This window comes from Doryrhamphus excisus, linkage group LG18 (assembly GCF_037039965.1).
Source record: "Doryrhamphus excisus strain RoL-2023G ecotype Guam linkage group LG18, RoL_Dexc_Guam_v1.1, whole genome shotgun sequence".
In the NCBI taxonomy this organism is placed as follows: domain Eukaryota; kingdom Metazoa; phylum Chordata; class Actinopteri; order Syngnathiformes; family Syngnathidae; genus Doryrhamphus; species Doryrhamphus excisus.
Genome location: NC_136374.1, coordinates 14,051,734 through 14,070,481, shown reverse-complemented (window position 1 = coordinate 14,070,481; position 18,748 = coordinate 14,051,734). Strand labels below are relative to the sequence as shown.

General features: G+C 41.4%; 1 protein-coding gene across 2 annotated transcripts in view; it reads left to right on the top strand.

The window, feature by feature from the left end:
* igsf21a (immunoglobin superfamily, member 21a) overlaps positions 1-18,748 on the top strand; it is a 186,408-nt gene that overhangs the window by 162,596 nt on the left and 5,064 nt on the right. The window contains exons 7-9 of one of the 2 annotated variants that reach the window (XM_058054591.2): positions 9,868-9,968; positions 14,283-14,475; positions 18,525-18,563. In XM_058054591.2, the coding sequence (XP_057910574.2) occupies positions 9,868-9,968; positions 14,283-14,475; positions 18,525-18,563 (333 nt within the window). The remainder of the gene's footprint in view (positions 1-9,867; positions 9,969-14,282; positions 14,476-18,524; positions 18,564-18,748) is intronic. The other variant, XM_058054592.2, reaches the window with a different exon arrangement.

Sequence of the window (18,748 nt, the reverse complement as noted above, 5' to 3'; positions counted from 1 at the left end):
CGCAATCTTTTCTTCTGGCCGGACTTACCGATGACGTCGACACGTCGTCACAGCCATAGTCTCTGAAGGTCGGCGATTTTTTTGTTTTTTTCATTTAGTTTGAATTCTAATTTATTTTCAAAATCGAAACAATAACAGAGTTTGTGTTTCGGTGCTTCTGAAAATATCAAAGAATGAATTAAATGGAGAAAACAAGAGTCAAACTTTAAGGTGGGGGGGGGGAATACTTTTTAATGTGTTATCCAGGAGATGAACGCACAAATCCCCCTGTTTTTTTGATAAACTAAAAACAAAGATGGCTCCCAGCATTTCCAATTAACACTTCAAAGGCAAAACGTTGGTGGGATTCTTCTACAGAAAAGAATCCTGATCCCTGAGTATCAGACATTCTCTTCATTGGGATGAGAGCAGCAAGCCGGAAAGAAACACCGAATGAAGACAGATGCTATCCAAAACACAATCAGACTGTTTCTTCTTCAAAAGAAACATCGGCTTGCATTTGAATGTCTACCTGTAAATAAGTCTTCTCTAACCGACATCTGTTCTTGTTCAATCACTCTGGAGTCCAGTGTTGTTTTGGAGTGTTCACTTCACTGTGTGCCAGGAAGATTCTCTGCCTGAGTCCACATCCATATTTGGGTAATTAGGGTGATTCTACAGAGTCTCAATTAGCGGGAAAGGGACACTCCTTTTTGTTGTAGAAACGGAATCAGTGCAGACTTGATAGCAGGCCTCGGAATTCCACTTTGATGTTACGAATCTGGCCTGAGGAAAATCAAGAAGGTTGGCATCGTTCCTGATGTTCCTCGTTGTCAATCAGTTTGAACTTTGTGGCTCTTTATCTGACTTCCTGCAGACACTACGGCTCTTCCATGAGCATTCAAATACTATTTTCCTTATTATTTTATAGCTCCTAAGATGTTTGACATAGCTACATTTTTAGCTCATATGCACAATTTTGGTTCAGTTGAAATTTTAATGTCATTTCTGCTACACTTTTCGCTTTGCTGTCCTGAAACCTTATTTATGCAACACCGAAATAACATTTTAACTTTTTAACTTTTCATTTATCACCACTGTGGGACTTCAGCTCAGTGAGCATTTGATTCCTCCTCTTTTTTTTTTGGCTTTTTTAAAAATGTTTTGTGATGCCACCACAAATTGATGGAAGAGTGTGATGATTGATAGTTTGTTATGTTCTCATTTCCAACTGCTTACAGTGAAAAACACATTATCAACAACACGTTACACAACAACGTTAAACTTTAAATTGTGCAAAAATAATTGTTACATGACATCCAGGTAAGAGTTTTCGTCTTCAGTGAAAAGTGAAACGAAGATACTTAATATTTTGGTTGTTAGTGCATAGAAAACCTGTTTACAATCTTCTAAATGTTAGCAATATTTGCAATTTAGCCATTACAACCCTATATTCACACATATACACATATATACACATATATTACCCACTATAGTATAAATAGTAAGACAAAATTTAAGACATTAATTAGAGTGAGGTGGACAGAAAGACACATCAGGGATTAAGTGTTTTGTAGTTGTAGCTTGGCGTGGGTTACCGTAGCAACATTAGCTTGTGTTTTTGGTTGGGATTATTGTGCCTGTTGTGAGATAATTCAAACCTGCAGTAAAGGCCTGTTGCTCAGGTGATCAAGTTTGGTGTTTGTTTCACCGAAGAGTAATTTAAAGTAACTTTGCTGATTCTTTGTAGAATACTACATATTCATAGCACCTTTGAATGTCTCTTTTGAAGGCCTTATAGTTGTATTTTCCTTTTTTTTTGCCATTTGTATGTTGGAAAATGCTTAATTTAGGCAAACAATAACTAAAATTTGCTTCAATATGCAAATTTTTTAAAATTTTGTAATTTATTTTGGAAAAAACATGAAATTTAAACTGCCAAGTGGAAAGAAACAACTAAATTTGTTGCCTTTAGAGGGTTAATAGTTTTGCTTTATTTTAGTTTTATTTAGTTTAATTAAATCATGGTAAACATCCACTTTACTGGTAAAAATGTTACTTAAAATGTTTCCTATACAGTTAATTAAGGTGTTATGATGTTGACAGTTTGACCCCTGGCACTGATTCAAAGGTTCAAAGGGTCAAAGGTCGCAATTATTCATATAAAGTTCAGCACTAAATACAACCTATTTTCCTCGCAGCGGCTTTTTGATCAATGACATCTAAGCCGAAGAGATGATACAACATGTATTTAAAAACGACAGAGAGAAGTTATTTTAAAAACTTGTGCCACTTCTCACTTTTCCAATGGGAACAGGGCATCCCAGAATAATTCCTCGTGGAGAGCAGTAACTGTCACCGTCCCGTCCCCAGCGGGAAGAAATATAGTTCATCACATGCAAAACTGACTCAGCAGCGTCACATCAAGCTCCAGCGACATGAGCTGTCTTCATAACAGCGAAGCGCAGAGCAGTAAATATTTTAGCAGCTCTCTCTCTCTCTTCAACGTGGATGATTAAACGTGTGACAAATCCACAAGGGGCAGGGGGGTCGACAAGATGGGTAAAACTCTTGCTAAATGTCAAAGCCGCTTATATTTTGACAAGTTGTTCTCTCTGTTTTGCTTGAAGTCATTCATTTATCACCAGCGTTTGTTGTTGGAACGACTGTCATCAGACTTCTTTTGTTGTCGTCCCCCACCACGTGAAGAAAAGAGAATAGAAAATGAGCAATTGAATTGGAGCACACTTGGAATTCCAAACACTCCTCGGAGAAGTTGGATAGGAGAAAACAGAGCACAAATTGTGTGGGATTCTGCTCGGATAATTTAAAAAACACTCTACCTGTGTGGATAAGTAGTGCATTTGCATATCAATGATTGTTGGTACGTATTGGACATATTGGAATAAAAACATTTGAACCAGGGAAGTTTCACAAAAGTTTGGGATCACTTGCAAATTTCTTTGTTTTCCAAAGAAAAACAAATTTTCCTGCATTTCACAAACATTTTTTTGCCATTTCACAAACATTTTTATCCATTTCACAAACAATTAAAATAAATCAGATGATTTTCAAAGAAGGATGTACATTTTTGCATAGAGGCCTACTATCAACAACTGGTAGTCCTCTGCATCAATCTCCTGGTATGGCTGCTAATCCAAGTTCATCATTTTATAAGGCTAATAGATGATTAGAAAAGCCATCTAAAAAATCTAAACTAAAACTAAAATCTCTTACCATGCTGTTAACTACTCCCTTCAGAGAGCAGCACAAACTGGGTCTAACAAGGACATAAAAATGACACAGCTGTGCAAGAAGACAAATATCTGAGAGTGTGTAGTTTAAGACAAAGGTCGTTACCTGGCAGCTGCACTAAATAGTAGCCGTTAATTACCAGTGTCATCAGTGTCATCACCAGTAATCATTTTTATATTATTAATTAGCCTATTATTATTACTATCATCATTATTATTCTTCTGATTATTACTACTACTACTAATAGTAATAGTAGTAGATTATAAATTAATGACAGGTAATGTGAATATGTATTTTAACTCCTATTCTTGCCCTATTATATAAAATTCGTCAAATTTTTTTTAAATCAAATTATTTAGGGGGGCTTAACAACATTTTAGGGGGGCTGAAGCCCAGATTCTGATTCTGTTCTCTTGCTGCTGTGCAATGCAAATTTCCCCACTGAGGGACTAATAAAGGCATATCCTATCTTATCTTATCTTATCTTAAAATAGGCCTATTTTAAATTTAAGATTTGAAGAATGTGAATAAAAAGTGTTATTATACAGACTCCACATTCTCTACCTTGGTGGAGGTCTGCCCCTCATTACGTCTTTTCTAGTTAGATTGCAATCGGCGGTGATTCCCTCCACTTCCACAACCATGCAGCAGTAACGGAATAACTAGTATGTGCACACTCGCTGTTGCTTGCTGCTATTGGTCAGGAAATGAATAAGAGGTCTTTTCTGTGAGCATAAGTGATAAATCTTTCAGTGATTTAATATCGCCACATGAGACGGAGCGACAGTCTGACAATCGACCAATGTTGTACTACACTGCTTGAATATTCATGAAGGGCAGCGTGCTCTCCATATAAATGGGGCGGGAGACTGGCGTCGGCCTGGCCTCGGGGTGTTGGAAAGGAGCACTCCTCCTCCTCCATTAGATCATGTGGCTATTCTGGCACTTCTAGATTCTATCTACGATTGTACTTGTATGTGCCTAAATATTTCAAAGATGCTCTTTGCTCGGCAACGGTGTGGAATATTAACATTGATACAAAGCAGTGTAAGTCTTATTTCCTACACCAGACTCAAACCACCCTCGCATTGCCGTTGCTTTGCCAGCCAGGGATAATCAAAGAGCAGATGCTTGGTTCCAGATGGACGTTGGCATGTGAATAAGGGACGAGTGTGTGTGCATACACATGCAGTTCTTTGTGCTAACACTGGCCGCTCATCAATACGTCTTATCTTTGTAGCTTTAGTGCGCTGGTCAGAGCCGTGAAAGGAATTACATGGCCGGATTCACCTGGATGGAGCCACCGCCTGATGAAGTCGGTTGGCCCTTTTTAGAATTTACAGCGTGCATCTCTAGGTCCTTTTTTTTTTTTTTTAAAACAAAGCTGCTCATCCTGTTAATGCGACAGCCCCCCCCACACAACTGCTCCTGTCTGTGGGGCAGCTGGCCTCACCTGTTGACACCTCAAAGTGCACCTGATGCACGCCGTCATTTTTTAAAGGGGAAACTTTTACGTGCTCAACTTTTTTTGATTCAAGTTTGGTATAAATATGATTATTTTTGTTGTGGTAATATACAGTGGTGTAAAAAAAAGTCTTTCTAACCCCTTTTGTCACACATAAATCTTTCATATCATCAACCAAACTGCAATATTAGTCAATGACAGCACAACTGAACACAAAATTCACCTTTTAAATGATTTATTTTTATTATTTAAGATCCAAACAAATCCAAACCTACATGGCCCTGTGTGGAAAAGTGACTGTCCCACTGTCCCACTGTCCCACTTTATAAAGCCATTTCTAAAAATTTGGGACTCCAGCAAACCACAGTGACAGCTATTATCCCACAAATATCAAAAACATGGAACAGTGAACCTTCCTAGATGTGGCTATTCATTCATTTTTTACCGCTTTTCCCAGCTGTCTTCGGGCAAGTCGCCAACCAATCACAGGCCACATATAGACAAACAACCATTCACACTCACATTCATTCCTATGGACAATTTGGAGTCGCTAATTAACCTAGCATGTTTTTGGAATGTGGGAGGAAACCGGAGTACCCGGAGAAAACCCACGCATGCACGGGGAGAACATGCAAACTCCACACAGAGATGGCCGAGGGTGGAATCGAACCCTGGTCTCCTAGCTGTGAGGTCTGCGCACGAACCACTTTCCGCCGTGCAGCCCCGAAATGTGGCCAGTCAACCAAAATTGCCCCACAAGTGCAGCAATGACTCAACCAAGAGGTCACAAAAGACCCCACAACAACATCCAAAAAAAATTGTAGGCCTCACTTGTCTCAGATAAGGTCAGTATTCATGTCGCCACCATAAAACATTCAGAAAATTCATAAAGGGGCTTTCAGTACCCTTTTCATACCTATTTTCTGTTTTAATAAATTTGTTGGAAAATTCTGGTTTGGTACAGCCTGTGCTGGAGTATCAGTCATAAAAATCTGTTATTAAGAGGGAAAAAATCATATATGTATAATCACCATATATGAAGCCACACTGATGAGTGGTTAGCACATAGGCCACACAGTCAAGAGGTCGGGAAGACGCAGGTTTGATTTTGAAAGGCATTGATTTGCATATACTGATAATGTACTCAACTGATACTGATCGGTGGCCGCTAATATTTTTCCATGTAACTATATTTAATAATTTTTGCAAAAACATTCTAAAGCCGGGCTGCACGGCGATCGAGTGGTTAGCGCGCAGACCTCATAGCTAGGTGACCCGAGTTCAATCCCACCCTGGGTTTTCTCCGGGTACTTCGGTTTTTTCCCACATTCCAAAAACATGCTAGGTTAATTAGCGACTCCAAATTGTCCATAGGTATGAATGTGAGTGTGAATGGTTGTTTGTCTATATGTGCCCTGTGATTGGCTGGCCACCAGTCCAGGGTGTACCCCGCCTCTCGCCCGCCCAAAGACAGCTGGGATAGGCTCCAGCATACCTGCAACCCTAGTGAGGAAAAGCGGCACAGAAAATGGATGGATGGATGCTATCAGATATTATGCTAATGATACCAGTAGTACATAGTGGCTTTTTAGACAGCATACACACTACATGTTTGTACATGTTTTGCAGTACTAGTAGGTGGAAATACTAGGTGTTCATCAGGCAGCAATTATATTGGGATGCGGGCAGTAAAAAAAGATTGCGAACCACTGTTGTAGAATGAAGTGAAGTACTGGATGACTCCCCAGTGGGATCATGGCACATTTCTCCCGCTAGCGCTTCAGCCTCATGTCCATCTCGGCCTAATCAAGGGTGGTGACGTCGGACGCCAACTGTCGCCGCTGGACCAAGTCCCAGAAATCAGCCATCATCTTTTACGGCCATATGCCCGGCGAGCTCTGAGTTTGACACCATGAAATCGTGATCCTCCTACGCTAGCACTCGTTGTTGCCAGAAGTAGACTGTGAAATGCCATCCGTCCTCGGCAGGAGAAGACACACTGGGCCGCATCGCATGATACCTCTTTGCCTCTGCTGCCAAGGGAAATATGTTGATGTTTGCTCTCATCTTGAAAATGTCAGATTTAGATTTTGTCACTGTCCTACTTTAGGAGGGTTCGTATGATAAGATATTACAAGATTTAAGATGTTATTGTAGCATCTTAAAGGTGCTTTTTGGCATGGTTGGGTACTGCAATGGGAACAATTGCAAAACAAGTCCTGCCTTTTTCCTGCTCAGAGCATGCAAACCATGACACACGTAAGACACACCAGAAAAGACACACCTCGGAGACTGTGTGTGTCAGAAAATTTGGAAATTCATTCACATGCGGAGAAATAAACGGCGGTTTGTTCACTTCAAAGAGCCAGCACTCTAATATATCTAATTCATGTCCCAAACTCTTATATAAGAACATTCATTCATTCATTCATTCATTTTCTACCACTGATCCGCACGAGGGTCGCGGGGGTTGCTGGAGCCTATCCCAGCTGTCTTCAGACGAGAGGTGGGGTACACCCTGGACTGGTCCCCAGCCAATCACAGGGCACATATAGACAAACAACCACATTACACAGCCAAATAAAATTAAAAATGTGCAAAACTAAAATTTTTGTTTCCTGTTACTAATTTCCCTCACATTTCCAGATTCTTTGCTTTATGTCAATACATACAGCACCACACATTTTGACCATTCACATGCGAAGAAATAAATAGCGGTTTGTTCACTTCAAAGAGCCAGCTGTCTAATATATCTAATTAATGTCCCAAACTCTTAAATAAGAACATTTATTAATTCATTCATTTTCTACCGCTTTTCCTCACGAGGGTCGTGGGGATTGCTGGAGCCTATCCCATCTGTCTTCGGGCGAGAGGGAAGGTACACCCTGGACTGGTCACCTGCCAATCACAGGGCACATATAGACAAACAACCACATTACACAGCCAAATAAAATTAAAAATGTGCAAAACTAAAATTTTTGTTTCCTGTTACTAATTTCCCTCACATTTCCAGATTCTTTGCTTTGTGTCAATACATACAGCACCACACATTTTGACCATTCACATGCGAAGAAATAAATAGCGGTTTGTTCACTTCAAAGAGCCAGCTGTCTAATATATCTAATTAATGTCCCAAACTCTTAAATAAGAACATTTATTAATTCATTCATTTTCTACCGCTTTTCCTCACGAGGGTCGTGGGGATTGCTGGAGCCTATCCCAGCTGTCTTCGGGCGAGAGGCAAGGTACACCCTGGACTGGTCACCAGCCAATCACAGGGCACATATAGACAAACAACCACGTTCACAAATAAAAAAAAAATGTGCAAAACTAAAACTTTTGTTTCCTGTTACTAATTTCCCTCACATTTCCAGATTCTTTGCTTTGTGTCAATACGTACGGCACCACACATTTTGACCATTCACATGCGAAGAAATAAACAGCGGTTTGTTCACTTCAAAGAGCCAGCTCTCTAATATATCTAATTAATGTCCCAAACTCTTCAATAAGAACATTTATTAATTCATTCATTTTCTACCGCTTTTCCTCACGAGGGTCGTGGGGATTGCTGGAGCCTATCACAGCTGTCTTTGGGCGAGAGGGAAGGTACACCCTGGACTGGTCACCAGCCAATCACAGGGCACATATAGACAAACAACCACGTTCACAAATAAAAAAAAAATGTGCAAAACTAAAACTTTTGTTTCCTGTTACTAATTTCCCTCACATTTACAGATTCTTTGCTTTGTGTCAATACATACGGCACCACACATTTTGACCATTCACATGCGGAGAAATAAACAGCGGTTTGTTCACTTCAAAGAGCCAGCTCTCTAATATATCTAATTAATGTCCCAAACTCTTCAATAAGAACATTTATTAATTCATTCATTTTCTACCGCTTTTCCTCACGAGGGTCGTGGGGATTGCTGGAGCCTATCACAGCTGTCTTTGGGCGAGAGGGAAGGTACACCCTGGACTGGTCACCAGCCAATCACAGGGCACATATAGACAAACAACCACGTTCACAAATAAAAAAAAAATGTGCAAAACTAAAACTTTTGTTTCCTGTTACTAATTTCCCTCACATTTACAGATTCTTTGCTTTGTGTCAATACATACGGCACCACACATTTTGACCATTCACATGCGGAGAAATAAACAGCGGTTTGTTCACTTCAAAGAGCCAGCTCTCTAATATATCTAATTAATGTCCCAAACTTTTAAATAAGAACTAGTTGGGTTAAAATGAAGCACTTGAAATGCATTTTTCTTCATGGACATTATTTGCTTTGTCTTATTACAAATTAAAAGGTATAATCCATCCTTTCTTATGCCTCACAGTCAGTGACTTGTTTTATAAAAGACTTCATTAGCCTCAGAGGCCAGATGAATAGCTGTCGAGTGAGTTCATTTGCCTGTTGGTACTTATTGGTCCTCATCAATGAACATAAGGATCTGATGTAATTTATATTAAGAGTTAAAAGCAGCAAATTAATCTAAAAAGTGTCGTGGACGAATGGCGTTATTGATAGCAGGCCTTTCGCTTGACTTACCGCTGATTAATTAGTCAATTTGTTGAAAAACAGCAGCACACTGTTATGCATGGGCCATAGCCAACTTTCTTTGTTCATCATATCACATGGAGCAGAACCTGCTTAGACGGGCCTGAAACAGTATCTTCCGCCTCTGGGTCACCGTGAAAATGACCATTTTTGCGTTTCACACATTATGCAAATCGTTCTTTTTTATCTTGGCTCAACACATAAGGGATGAATTCTGACCCCGTATAATCTTGGAATATTAGAATCTCCCCGCCACATTGTTTTAGCGGGCCATGGAGGGGCGGCTGTCCACAGCAAGACAAGGGAATTAGCTCTCAGAGTGTCCCTTATCTCACCGCCTCCACACTTCACCCACCGTGCTCCCATTCTCCTCCAGTAATGAGTATCCACCCAATTTAGTCCCTTTTCTCTCCAACGGGGGAATAAATTCAGCGTCATCTTTCGGATAAAGGTACCTATGTGCCCCGCTGTCTCTTGCCCCGTAACCTTAATTGACAGGAAATTGTATTTGTCTGTCTCCTCCTGTGACAGAACAGGTGGTTTTGCTCTCCATGCACAGTGTGATGACCTTTTGTATTCTTTTTTTCTCTCTTCTCCCTCCAGCCGCCCCTAAGGGTCCGAAGCTCTTCATGACTCCGAGCAGGGCTAAAGTTGGGGATACGGTGCGCATCACTGTGCAAGGATTCCAGGTAGGACCTCATGGGGTAAGTGTGTGGGGCTTTTGGAATGGGAAAGGGACAAATTCAATCTTTTGTAGGGCTGGCGGAAATAATTTAAGCTTTTTAGTACATTTTTAAATGTATAGGGTTTTCCTTGTTTCTCTCCTGCTCAAATGGAAGACATTGTAAGACATTGTAAAGTCACTACGAGTCTCCAGAACCAACACACATTTACAGTAAGGTCACTTCAGGTCTATCAACATCGAGACATTTAAGTACAAATATGTCAATTTTATTTTATCACAACAGTTAAACTGCTTTAGGCCTATAGGAAAAATTAAAATGCATCCAAATAGACATAATGGCTGATAAAGCAATTGAAAAAAATTCAAAAGTGAAATGAGCCGTGACAGATTGGACTTTGTTTTTGTTTTTCATTGTTTATGGAATGTCCTGCTTTGACTTTGTCATTCCCATTTACATTCTTTTCAGCTGGCAGCTCACATATTCCTGATCCATAATTTGTGTCTATTTACGTTGGACTGCTACCTGTTTGCATGTGTTGCTTTACGTTTGCTGACTTTTGCTTCCTTGCACTTTTTGTCTTTGCATTCTGGGTCCTTTTGCACAAAGTAGGATTCAGACATCCAGGATAAATGTCTGAGCCGAGCTCAACCAACCAAATTCAATTGTGTTTAGACTTAATTGGTTGAACAAAACCCAAGCTAGGATGAGTAGACACGTATTAATCAAGAAGGTGAAACCAATACCGGATCAGTGAGAGTAGTTGAATGTGATAACAATATGTAGTGAGCAGTGGATGAAATTACTGGTGTCAATTTATGGTGACTGAGATTAAACAGATCCTGGATCTTAGCCTGGTCTGGAGCAGAATAAATGCACAGAATAAATCTGCATGGTAACTTATGTCAGAACATATCCCACTTTCCACTATTTTGTGCAATCGAATCATGGATAACTTGAGCCAGGATAACCTACATATCCTGACTGAATACTTGGTCCTAGTTGTGTGCAATGACAGATCATAACATAAACAAAGCAAACCGAGAAAAAGTAATGAACAACAATTCTTGTAAAGCAAGACAGAACAAACACACAAAGTCAAATTGTTAAAAATTAAGATTACTAAAGTTATGGGGTCCAAAAGTCGCCTAGTTTCTCTAAGTGATTAAATTGATGAGCTCATTCCTTCAAATTGATAGAGATATTGATCATTAAAATCACCTGCTTTAGTGACTGCAGTGTCCCAGCCTTCTGTGGCACGGGTTTGACACCCCTGGCATACAGTACAGAAAGAAAAGACCAATTTTAGTCATTTATTATGCATGACTACTTTGCCTTGGTGGTTTTAGTTTGTACTCGTTTTTTCCTTGTTGGGTTATGGATGAGATCAAATTGGTCTGAACAGTACAGGGAACTGATTTTGACCTCTGCTATGATTCAGAAATATTAGTTGAAGCATGGATATTGTGGGACTGTGTTTCTTCAGTCAGTACCGGTGCGTGTGGACTTACTAAAGACGGGTGGCCAAAGGGGGATTACACTCCTGAGCTTCCCTGGGAAAGATTATTCCAGAGTGCTGGAGAGAAGGCTACAACCATTAGTCAAACCTGGACCAACTATGCACACTTACAATGGCACAATCACAGTGCATGGGAGTGTGCCCAACTGATCCACATGTGCTTTATGGGTTTGGAAAATGGATTCAACCTTGTTCTTCGTTGTGTTTTGTGCTGTGGCTGTACAGCAGGGGTGTCAAATTCAATTCTACAGGAGGCTAACACCCAATGCAGACAAGTTTTACAGGTCCCGAAGCAGCAAAACAGCCCCAGACCATCACACTACCACCACCATATTTTACTGTTAGTATGATGTTATTTTTTTTAAAATGCTGAGTTACTTGTACGCTAGATGAAACGGAATACTTCGTTCAACTTTTGTCTCGTCAGACCACATATGCTGTGGCTGTATAGCAGGGGTGTCAAATTCAATTCTACAGGAGGCTAACACCCAATGCAGACAAGTCTTACAGGTCCTGAAGCAGCAAAACAGCCCCAGACGTCACACTACCACCATCATATTTTACTGTTAGTATGATGTTATTTTTAAAAAAATGCTGAGTTACTTTTACGCTAGATGAAACGGAATACTTCGTTCAACTTTTGTCTCGTCAGACCACATATGCTGTGGCTGTATAGCAGGGGTGTCAAATTAAATTCTACAGGAGGCTAACACCCAAAGCAGACAAGTCTTACAGGTCCTGAAGCAGCAAAACAGCCTTAGACCATCACACTACCACCACCATATTTTACTGTTGGTATGATGTTATTTTTTTTAAATGCTGAGTTACTTTTACGCTAGATGAAACGGAATACTTCGTTCAACTTTTGTCTCGTCAGACCACATAAGCTGTGGCTGTACAGCAGGGGTGTCAAATTCAATTCTACAGGAGGCTAACACCCAATGCAGACAAGTTTTACAGGTCCCGAAGCAGCAAAACAGCCCCAGACCATCACACTACCACCACCATATTTTACTGTTAGTATGATGTTATTTTTTAAAAAATGCTGAGTTACTTTTACGCTAGATGAAACAGAATACTTCGTTCAACTTTTGTCTCGTCAGACCACATATGCTGTGGCTGTACAGCAGGGGTGTCAAATTCAATTCTACAGGAGGCTAACACCCAATGCAGACAAGTTTTACAGGTCCCGAAGCAGCAAAACAGCCCCAGACCATCACACTACCACCACCATATTTTACTGTTAGTATGATGTTATTTTTTTTTAAATGCTGAGTTACTTGTACGCTAGATGAAACGGAATACTTCGTTCAACTTTTGTCTCGTCAGACCACATATGTTGTGGCTGTATAGCAGGGGTGTCAAATTCAATTCTACAGGAGGCTAACACCCAATGCAGACAAGTCTTACAGGTCCTGAAGCAGCAAAACAGCCCCAGACGTCACACTACCACCATCATATTTTACTGTTAGTATGATGTTATTTTTTAAAAAATGCTGAGTTACTTTTACGCTAGATGAAACAGAATACTTCGTTCAACTTTTGTCTCGTCAGACCACATATGCTGTGGCTGTATAGCAGGGGTGTCAAATTAAATTCTACAAGAGGCTAACACCCAAAGCAGACAAGTCTTACAGGTCCTGAAGCAGCAAAACAGCCTTAGACCATCACACTACCACCACCATATTTTACTGTTGGTATGATGTTATTTTTTTTAAATGCTGAGTTACTTTTACGCTAGATGAAACGGAATACTTCGTTCAACTTTTGTCTCGTCAGACCACATAAGCTGTGGCTGTACAGCAGGGGTGTCAAATTCAATTCTACAGGAGGCTAACATCCAATGCAGACAAGTCTTACAGATCCTGAAGCAGCAAAACAGCCCCAGACCATCACACCACCACCACCATATTTTACTGTTGGTATGATGTTATTTTTTTTTAAATGCTGAGTTACTTTTACGCTAGATGAAACGGAATACTTCGTTCAACTTTTGTCTCGTCAGACCACATATGCTGTGGCTGTACAGCAGGGGTGTCAAATTCAATTCTACAGGAGGCTAACACCCAATGCAGACAAGTCTTACAGATCCTGAAGCAGCAAAACAGCCCCAGACCATCACACTACCACCACCATATTTTACTGTTGGTATGATGTTATTTTTTTTAAAATGCTGAGTTACTTTTACGCTAGATGAAACGGAATACTTCGTTCAACTTTTGTCTCGTCAGACCACATATGCTGTGGCTGTATAGCAGGGGTGTCAAATTAAATTCTACAGGAGGCTAACACCCAAAGCAGACAAGTCTTACAGGTCCTGAAGCAGCAAAACAGCCTTAGACCATCACACTACCACCACCATATTTTACTGTCGGTATGATGTTATTTTTCTGAAATGCTGCGTTACTGCGTTACTATTCTCCCAAAGATCTTGGGAATCATCAAGCTTGGAGATGAATCAGGAAGTGGGCAAACACTTTTTCCACACTACTGTTTGTGTAGCTGAAGCTCCTTGCAGTGTGTTGTGCTCTTTATCTGCTAACATGCTGATGATATGCGTTAAAATCTGCTTCACGGGTACGCAGTCATGTATTTTTAGAAACAGGCTTGTTGACTGCCGGGTTAAAAACTGCGAGGGGAATAAACCGTTGTAAAGTGAAGTGTCGATTATTAATGCATGTTGTTAACTCACGGTTGAATCAGAAGGGGGGGACAGTTTGTATTATTCATGTATCCTTTGCTCTTAATCTTTTTTCTTCGCGCCACACTTCTCTTCTTCCTAACCCCCCCCCATCCATTCATGTGTTCCATTATAGAACGAGGTGTTTCCAGAGCCCCTCTTTACCTGGACGCGCGTTGGCGGGCGTCTCCTGGACGGCAGTACCGAGCGAGAGGGCAAGGAGCTGATTCTGGAGCGTGTGCCGGCCGAACTGAACGGCTCCATGTATCGCTGCACGGCCCAGAATCCTCTGGGCTCCACGGACACGCACACCCGCCTCATTGTCTTTGGTACGTCAGGATTAAGTTTAAACGGCAATCAACTTTAAGTATGATCCATTATTTAAAGCGCTCACATGAGCCAAATGGACTGCACCGGAATGCGCTGGAATGCTTTTTACACAATTAAATGTAAAAAAAAAAATGACATTACTCTTAAAAAATGTATTTCATGTACTGTATCTACAGTAACTGTGTAAAAGACCTTAGAGATTTATGACGCCACTTTTGGCAATGAATCATTAATATGGCTGCAAGAGTGTGATTAATAAAAGATCGTGTCCCTAATTGGTTTAACAACACATTCTTTTCAGGGCTGCACTTACAGAGATGACTATTCTCTAATGAGGGATTTAGTCCATCAATGGCGAGCGATGTTGCACTCTTATGTGAGCGCCAACTGCCGACAACCATAATGGAGTAACTCTGTAGCTGACTGACTATATTAAAAGTTGTTCTTGTCAGGGTTTGTTATAAGGCGAGACTCCAGATGCACAGAAGACGCGTTGGCGGAGATAATAATTATTTATTCGGCCAACAAAAGAAGTCCACTAGGCACAAGAAGGTCAAAGGCCATTTGGGAAAAAAAAAAAAACTCAAGAGGCGGCAACAAGAGCAAAAAAAAGGGCAAAAACAAGGACAGCAATAACTAAAGGGTAGTAATGCCGAAAACTCATAAAAGTCCAGAAGTAGATCAGCATAAACAGGAATGATGATAGTAGACAGTTGTGGAGCTGAAGAACTGTGGCGATGACCAAAAAGGGTGGAGCCACCCTGGACCAGTAACAGAAGAATCCAGAACAATAAAAGGAAACAGTAGAGGACAAAGCAGACGTAAATACCAGACGTAAAGAAGCCTGGAATGTGACAGTTCTGCATGAATTCAAACACTGGTGGTTAGCATTTATATTTGAAATACAAACACTAGATGGCGCCTTTCAGCCAAGTCACTCGAGTGCATGAAATATCAACTGGACAATGTAAGGTAAGGTTAGGTTCATTGGCCACTCCAAATTGTCCATAGGTATGAATGTGAGTGTGAATGGTTGTTTGTCTATATGTGCCCTGGGATTGGCTGGCGACCACTAGGTGGGTAGGTAGGTAGGTAGGTAGTCAGGTGGGTGGGTGGGTGGGTAGGAAGGTAGGTAGGTAGGTGGGTGGGTCGGTGGGTTGGGTAGGTAGGTGGGTAGGTGTGTAGGTTGGTAGGTAGGTAGGTGGGTGGGTGGGTGGGTAGATAGGTAGGTAGGTGAGTAGGTGGGTGGGTCGGTGGGTTGGGTAGGTAGGTGGGTAGGTGTGTAGGTAATTAGGTAGGTAGGCAGGTTAGGTAGGAAGGTAGGTAGGTTGGTAGGTGGGTGGGTAGGTAGTTGGGTGGGATGGGTAGGTAGGTAGGTAGCTATGTGGGTAGGAGGGTGGGTAGGTAGGTAGGTGGGTGAATGGAGATTGGGTAGGTAGGTAGGTAGATAGGTAGGTAGGTGAGTGAAGGGGGATTGGGTAGGTAGGTAGGTAGGTAGGTAGGTAGGTAGGTAAGTAAGTAGGTAGGTAGGTAGGTAGATAGGTAGGTAGATAGGTAGGTAAGTAGGTAGGTAGGTAGGTAGATAGGTAGGTGGGTGAAGAGAGATTGGGTCGGTAGGTAGGTAGCTAGGTAAGTAGATAGGTAGGTAAATAGGTAGGTAGGTGGGTAGGAGGGTGGGTAAGTAGGTAGGTAGGTAGGTGGGTGAAGAGAGATTGGGTTGGTAGGTAGGTAGCTAGGTAAGTAGATAGGTAGGTAAATAGGTAGGTAGGTGGGTAGGAGGGTGGGTAAGTAGGTAGGTAGGTAGGTGGGTGAAGAGAGATTGGGTCGGTAGGTAGCAAGGTAGGTAGGTAGGTAGGCAGGTAGGTAGGTAGGCAGGTAGGTACTATATTCATCTCCAAGAGAAATTCACAGCATTCACAGGGTGTACCCCGCCTCTCGCCCGAAATCACCTGGGATAGGCTCCATCATGCCTGCGACCCTCATGGGGATAAGCGGTAGAAAATGAATGAATTAATATCAGGTATTAGCTCCTTTTCCTCCAAGGGAACTTTTACATTCCCTGAATATAAAACTTCAATCTAGCAATCAGGATCTTTTTTCAGAAGTTCCAGGAACTTTTCTGGGCCAGTCTGTGCTGAGGAACGCTGAGAGGTTGATCACACGTGTAATGTTTCTATTCAGCTCATGTGCAGCTGCAAACTTGTCTATTTCATTTTATACAAGCTTTATTCTGTTTATTATTTGGAAAATTATTATATTCCCTCTGTGCGGCCCTATATCTGGATCCAAATAAGTTTTAAAAATAAATATATACAGTCTAATTTCTGCAATATGCCCATAAAAACAACCCCATCTTTAACTTTTTAAGGAGAACTGACATCTTAAGAGAGATGTTACCATGGGGGGGGCGTTTCACAAGGAAGAACACGGATGTCTGCTTAGCACCCTGATGCACCCTTTGGTGTCATTTGCTGTGAGCATCGTATGGCCCCATCTGTCCTCCACCGCCTTGTAGTTTGCTCCCACTCTCGCTTAGCGGGAGTAAATTGTGATTAAGTGACCTTGGCGCCATCTCTTGTGGCCTTGAGATACGATACTTTGGGGGGGTCTTTCGGGGACATTTACTGTCACCGTGCAATATACATTAACAGGAATAATCATCAGGTGTAATTGCGGCCCAGTACAGCACATGTCAGCGTAGACTCGCATATTGATGATGTTCATGGTCATGCAGCATGGGAGGAGACAGGAAAGTGACTCAGCACTGTAAGGAAGTGGACAATAACATGCATAAGTGTGTGTATTTATGATAATATGGAACACACAGTCAATCAATTATTGTGTTGATTTTTCAACATTTTGATTTTTCATTTTGTACCGCTTATCCTCACGAGGGGGGAGGGGGTGCTGGAGCTTATCCCAGCTGTCTTCGGGCGAGAGGTGGGGTACACTCTGGAGTGGTGGCCAGCCAATCACAGGGCACATATAGATGCCAATGGAGTCGCCAATTAACCCAGCATGTTTTTGGAATGTGGGAGGAAACCGGAATACTCGGAGGAAACCCACACATGCACGGGGAGAACATGCAAACTCCACTTAGAGATGGCCGTGGGTGGAGTTGAACCTGGGTCTCTGAGCTGTGAGGCCTGCGTGCTAACCACTCTAGTGCTGTGCAGCCTGAAATGTTGATAATAATAACTAAATATATATATATATATATATATATATATATATATATTTATATATATATATATTTATATATATTTATATATATATTTAACCTTTTTACAAAAAATAATCTAAGAAAAAAATATTTTAAAATATATAAAAAATATATACGTACATATAAAAAAATATCCAAGTGCATCTTTTGATTTCTCACTCTTTCCACTCAGTGGAAAAAAGTTTGGACACCCGCCCTAGCCTAGATTTAAATTCAACAAAAAATCTAAATACATAAACAGACCTGGGCGGCTAGTGGTTAGCGCGCAGACCTCACAGCTAGGAGACCAGGGTTCAATTCCCACCCTCGGCCATCTCTGTGTGGAGTTTGCATGTTCTCCCCTGTGCATGCGTGGGTTTTTTTCCGGGTACTCCGGTTTCCTCCCACATTCCAAAAACATGCTAGGTTAATTAGCGACTCCAAATTGTCCATAGGTATGAATGTGAGTGTCAATGGTTGTTTGTCTATATGTGCCCTGTGATTGGCTGGCCACCAGTCCAGGGTGTACCCCGCCTCTTGCCTGAAGACAGCTGGGATAGGCTCCAGCACCCCCCGCGACCCTCGTGAGGAAAAAGCGGTAGAAAATGAATGAATGAATAAACAGACCTAAATACTCTATATGGATACACACAGAGATGGCTGAGGGTGGGATTGAACTCAGGTCTCCTAGCTGTGAGGTCTGCGTGCTAACCACTCGACCACCGTGCAGCCCCGTATATATTATTTATTCCAAATGTTTGGCACCAGACTGGCACTATGTTCCATCATCAGGCGAGGTATTTTGTCATAATGATTATAATACTGACTTTTTTTTGTCTTCAACAGAAAATCCAAGCATGATGAAAAACACACAGAGCCAGAACAGTAAGTATTCCGACCACGCAAATGACTAAGCTTAGCGTGGGTGTGTGCTCTAAAAATCACTGAACTCCCACTCTGTGACTTGACACCCCAGCCTGCATGGGCTGACAGCAAGTGTGCGCATCACAAAAGCTAATTCCTCTGGCGCTCAAAATGTCATGTCAGGCATCCATCTTGGCCTCTGTGCT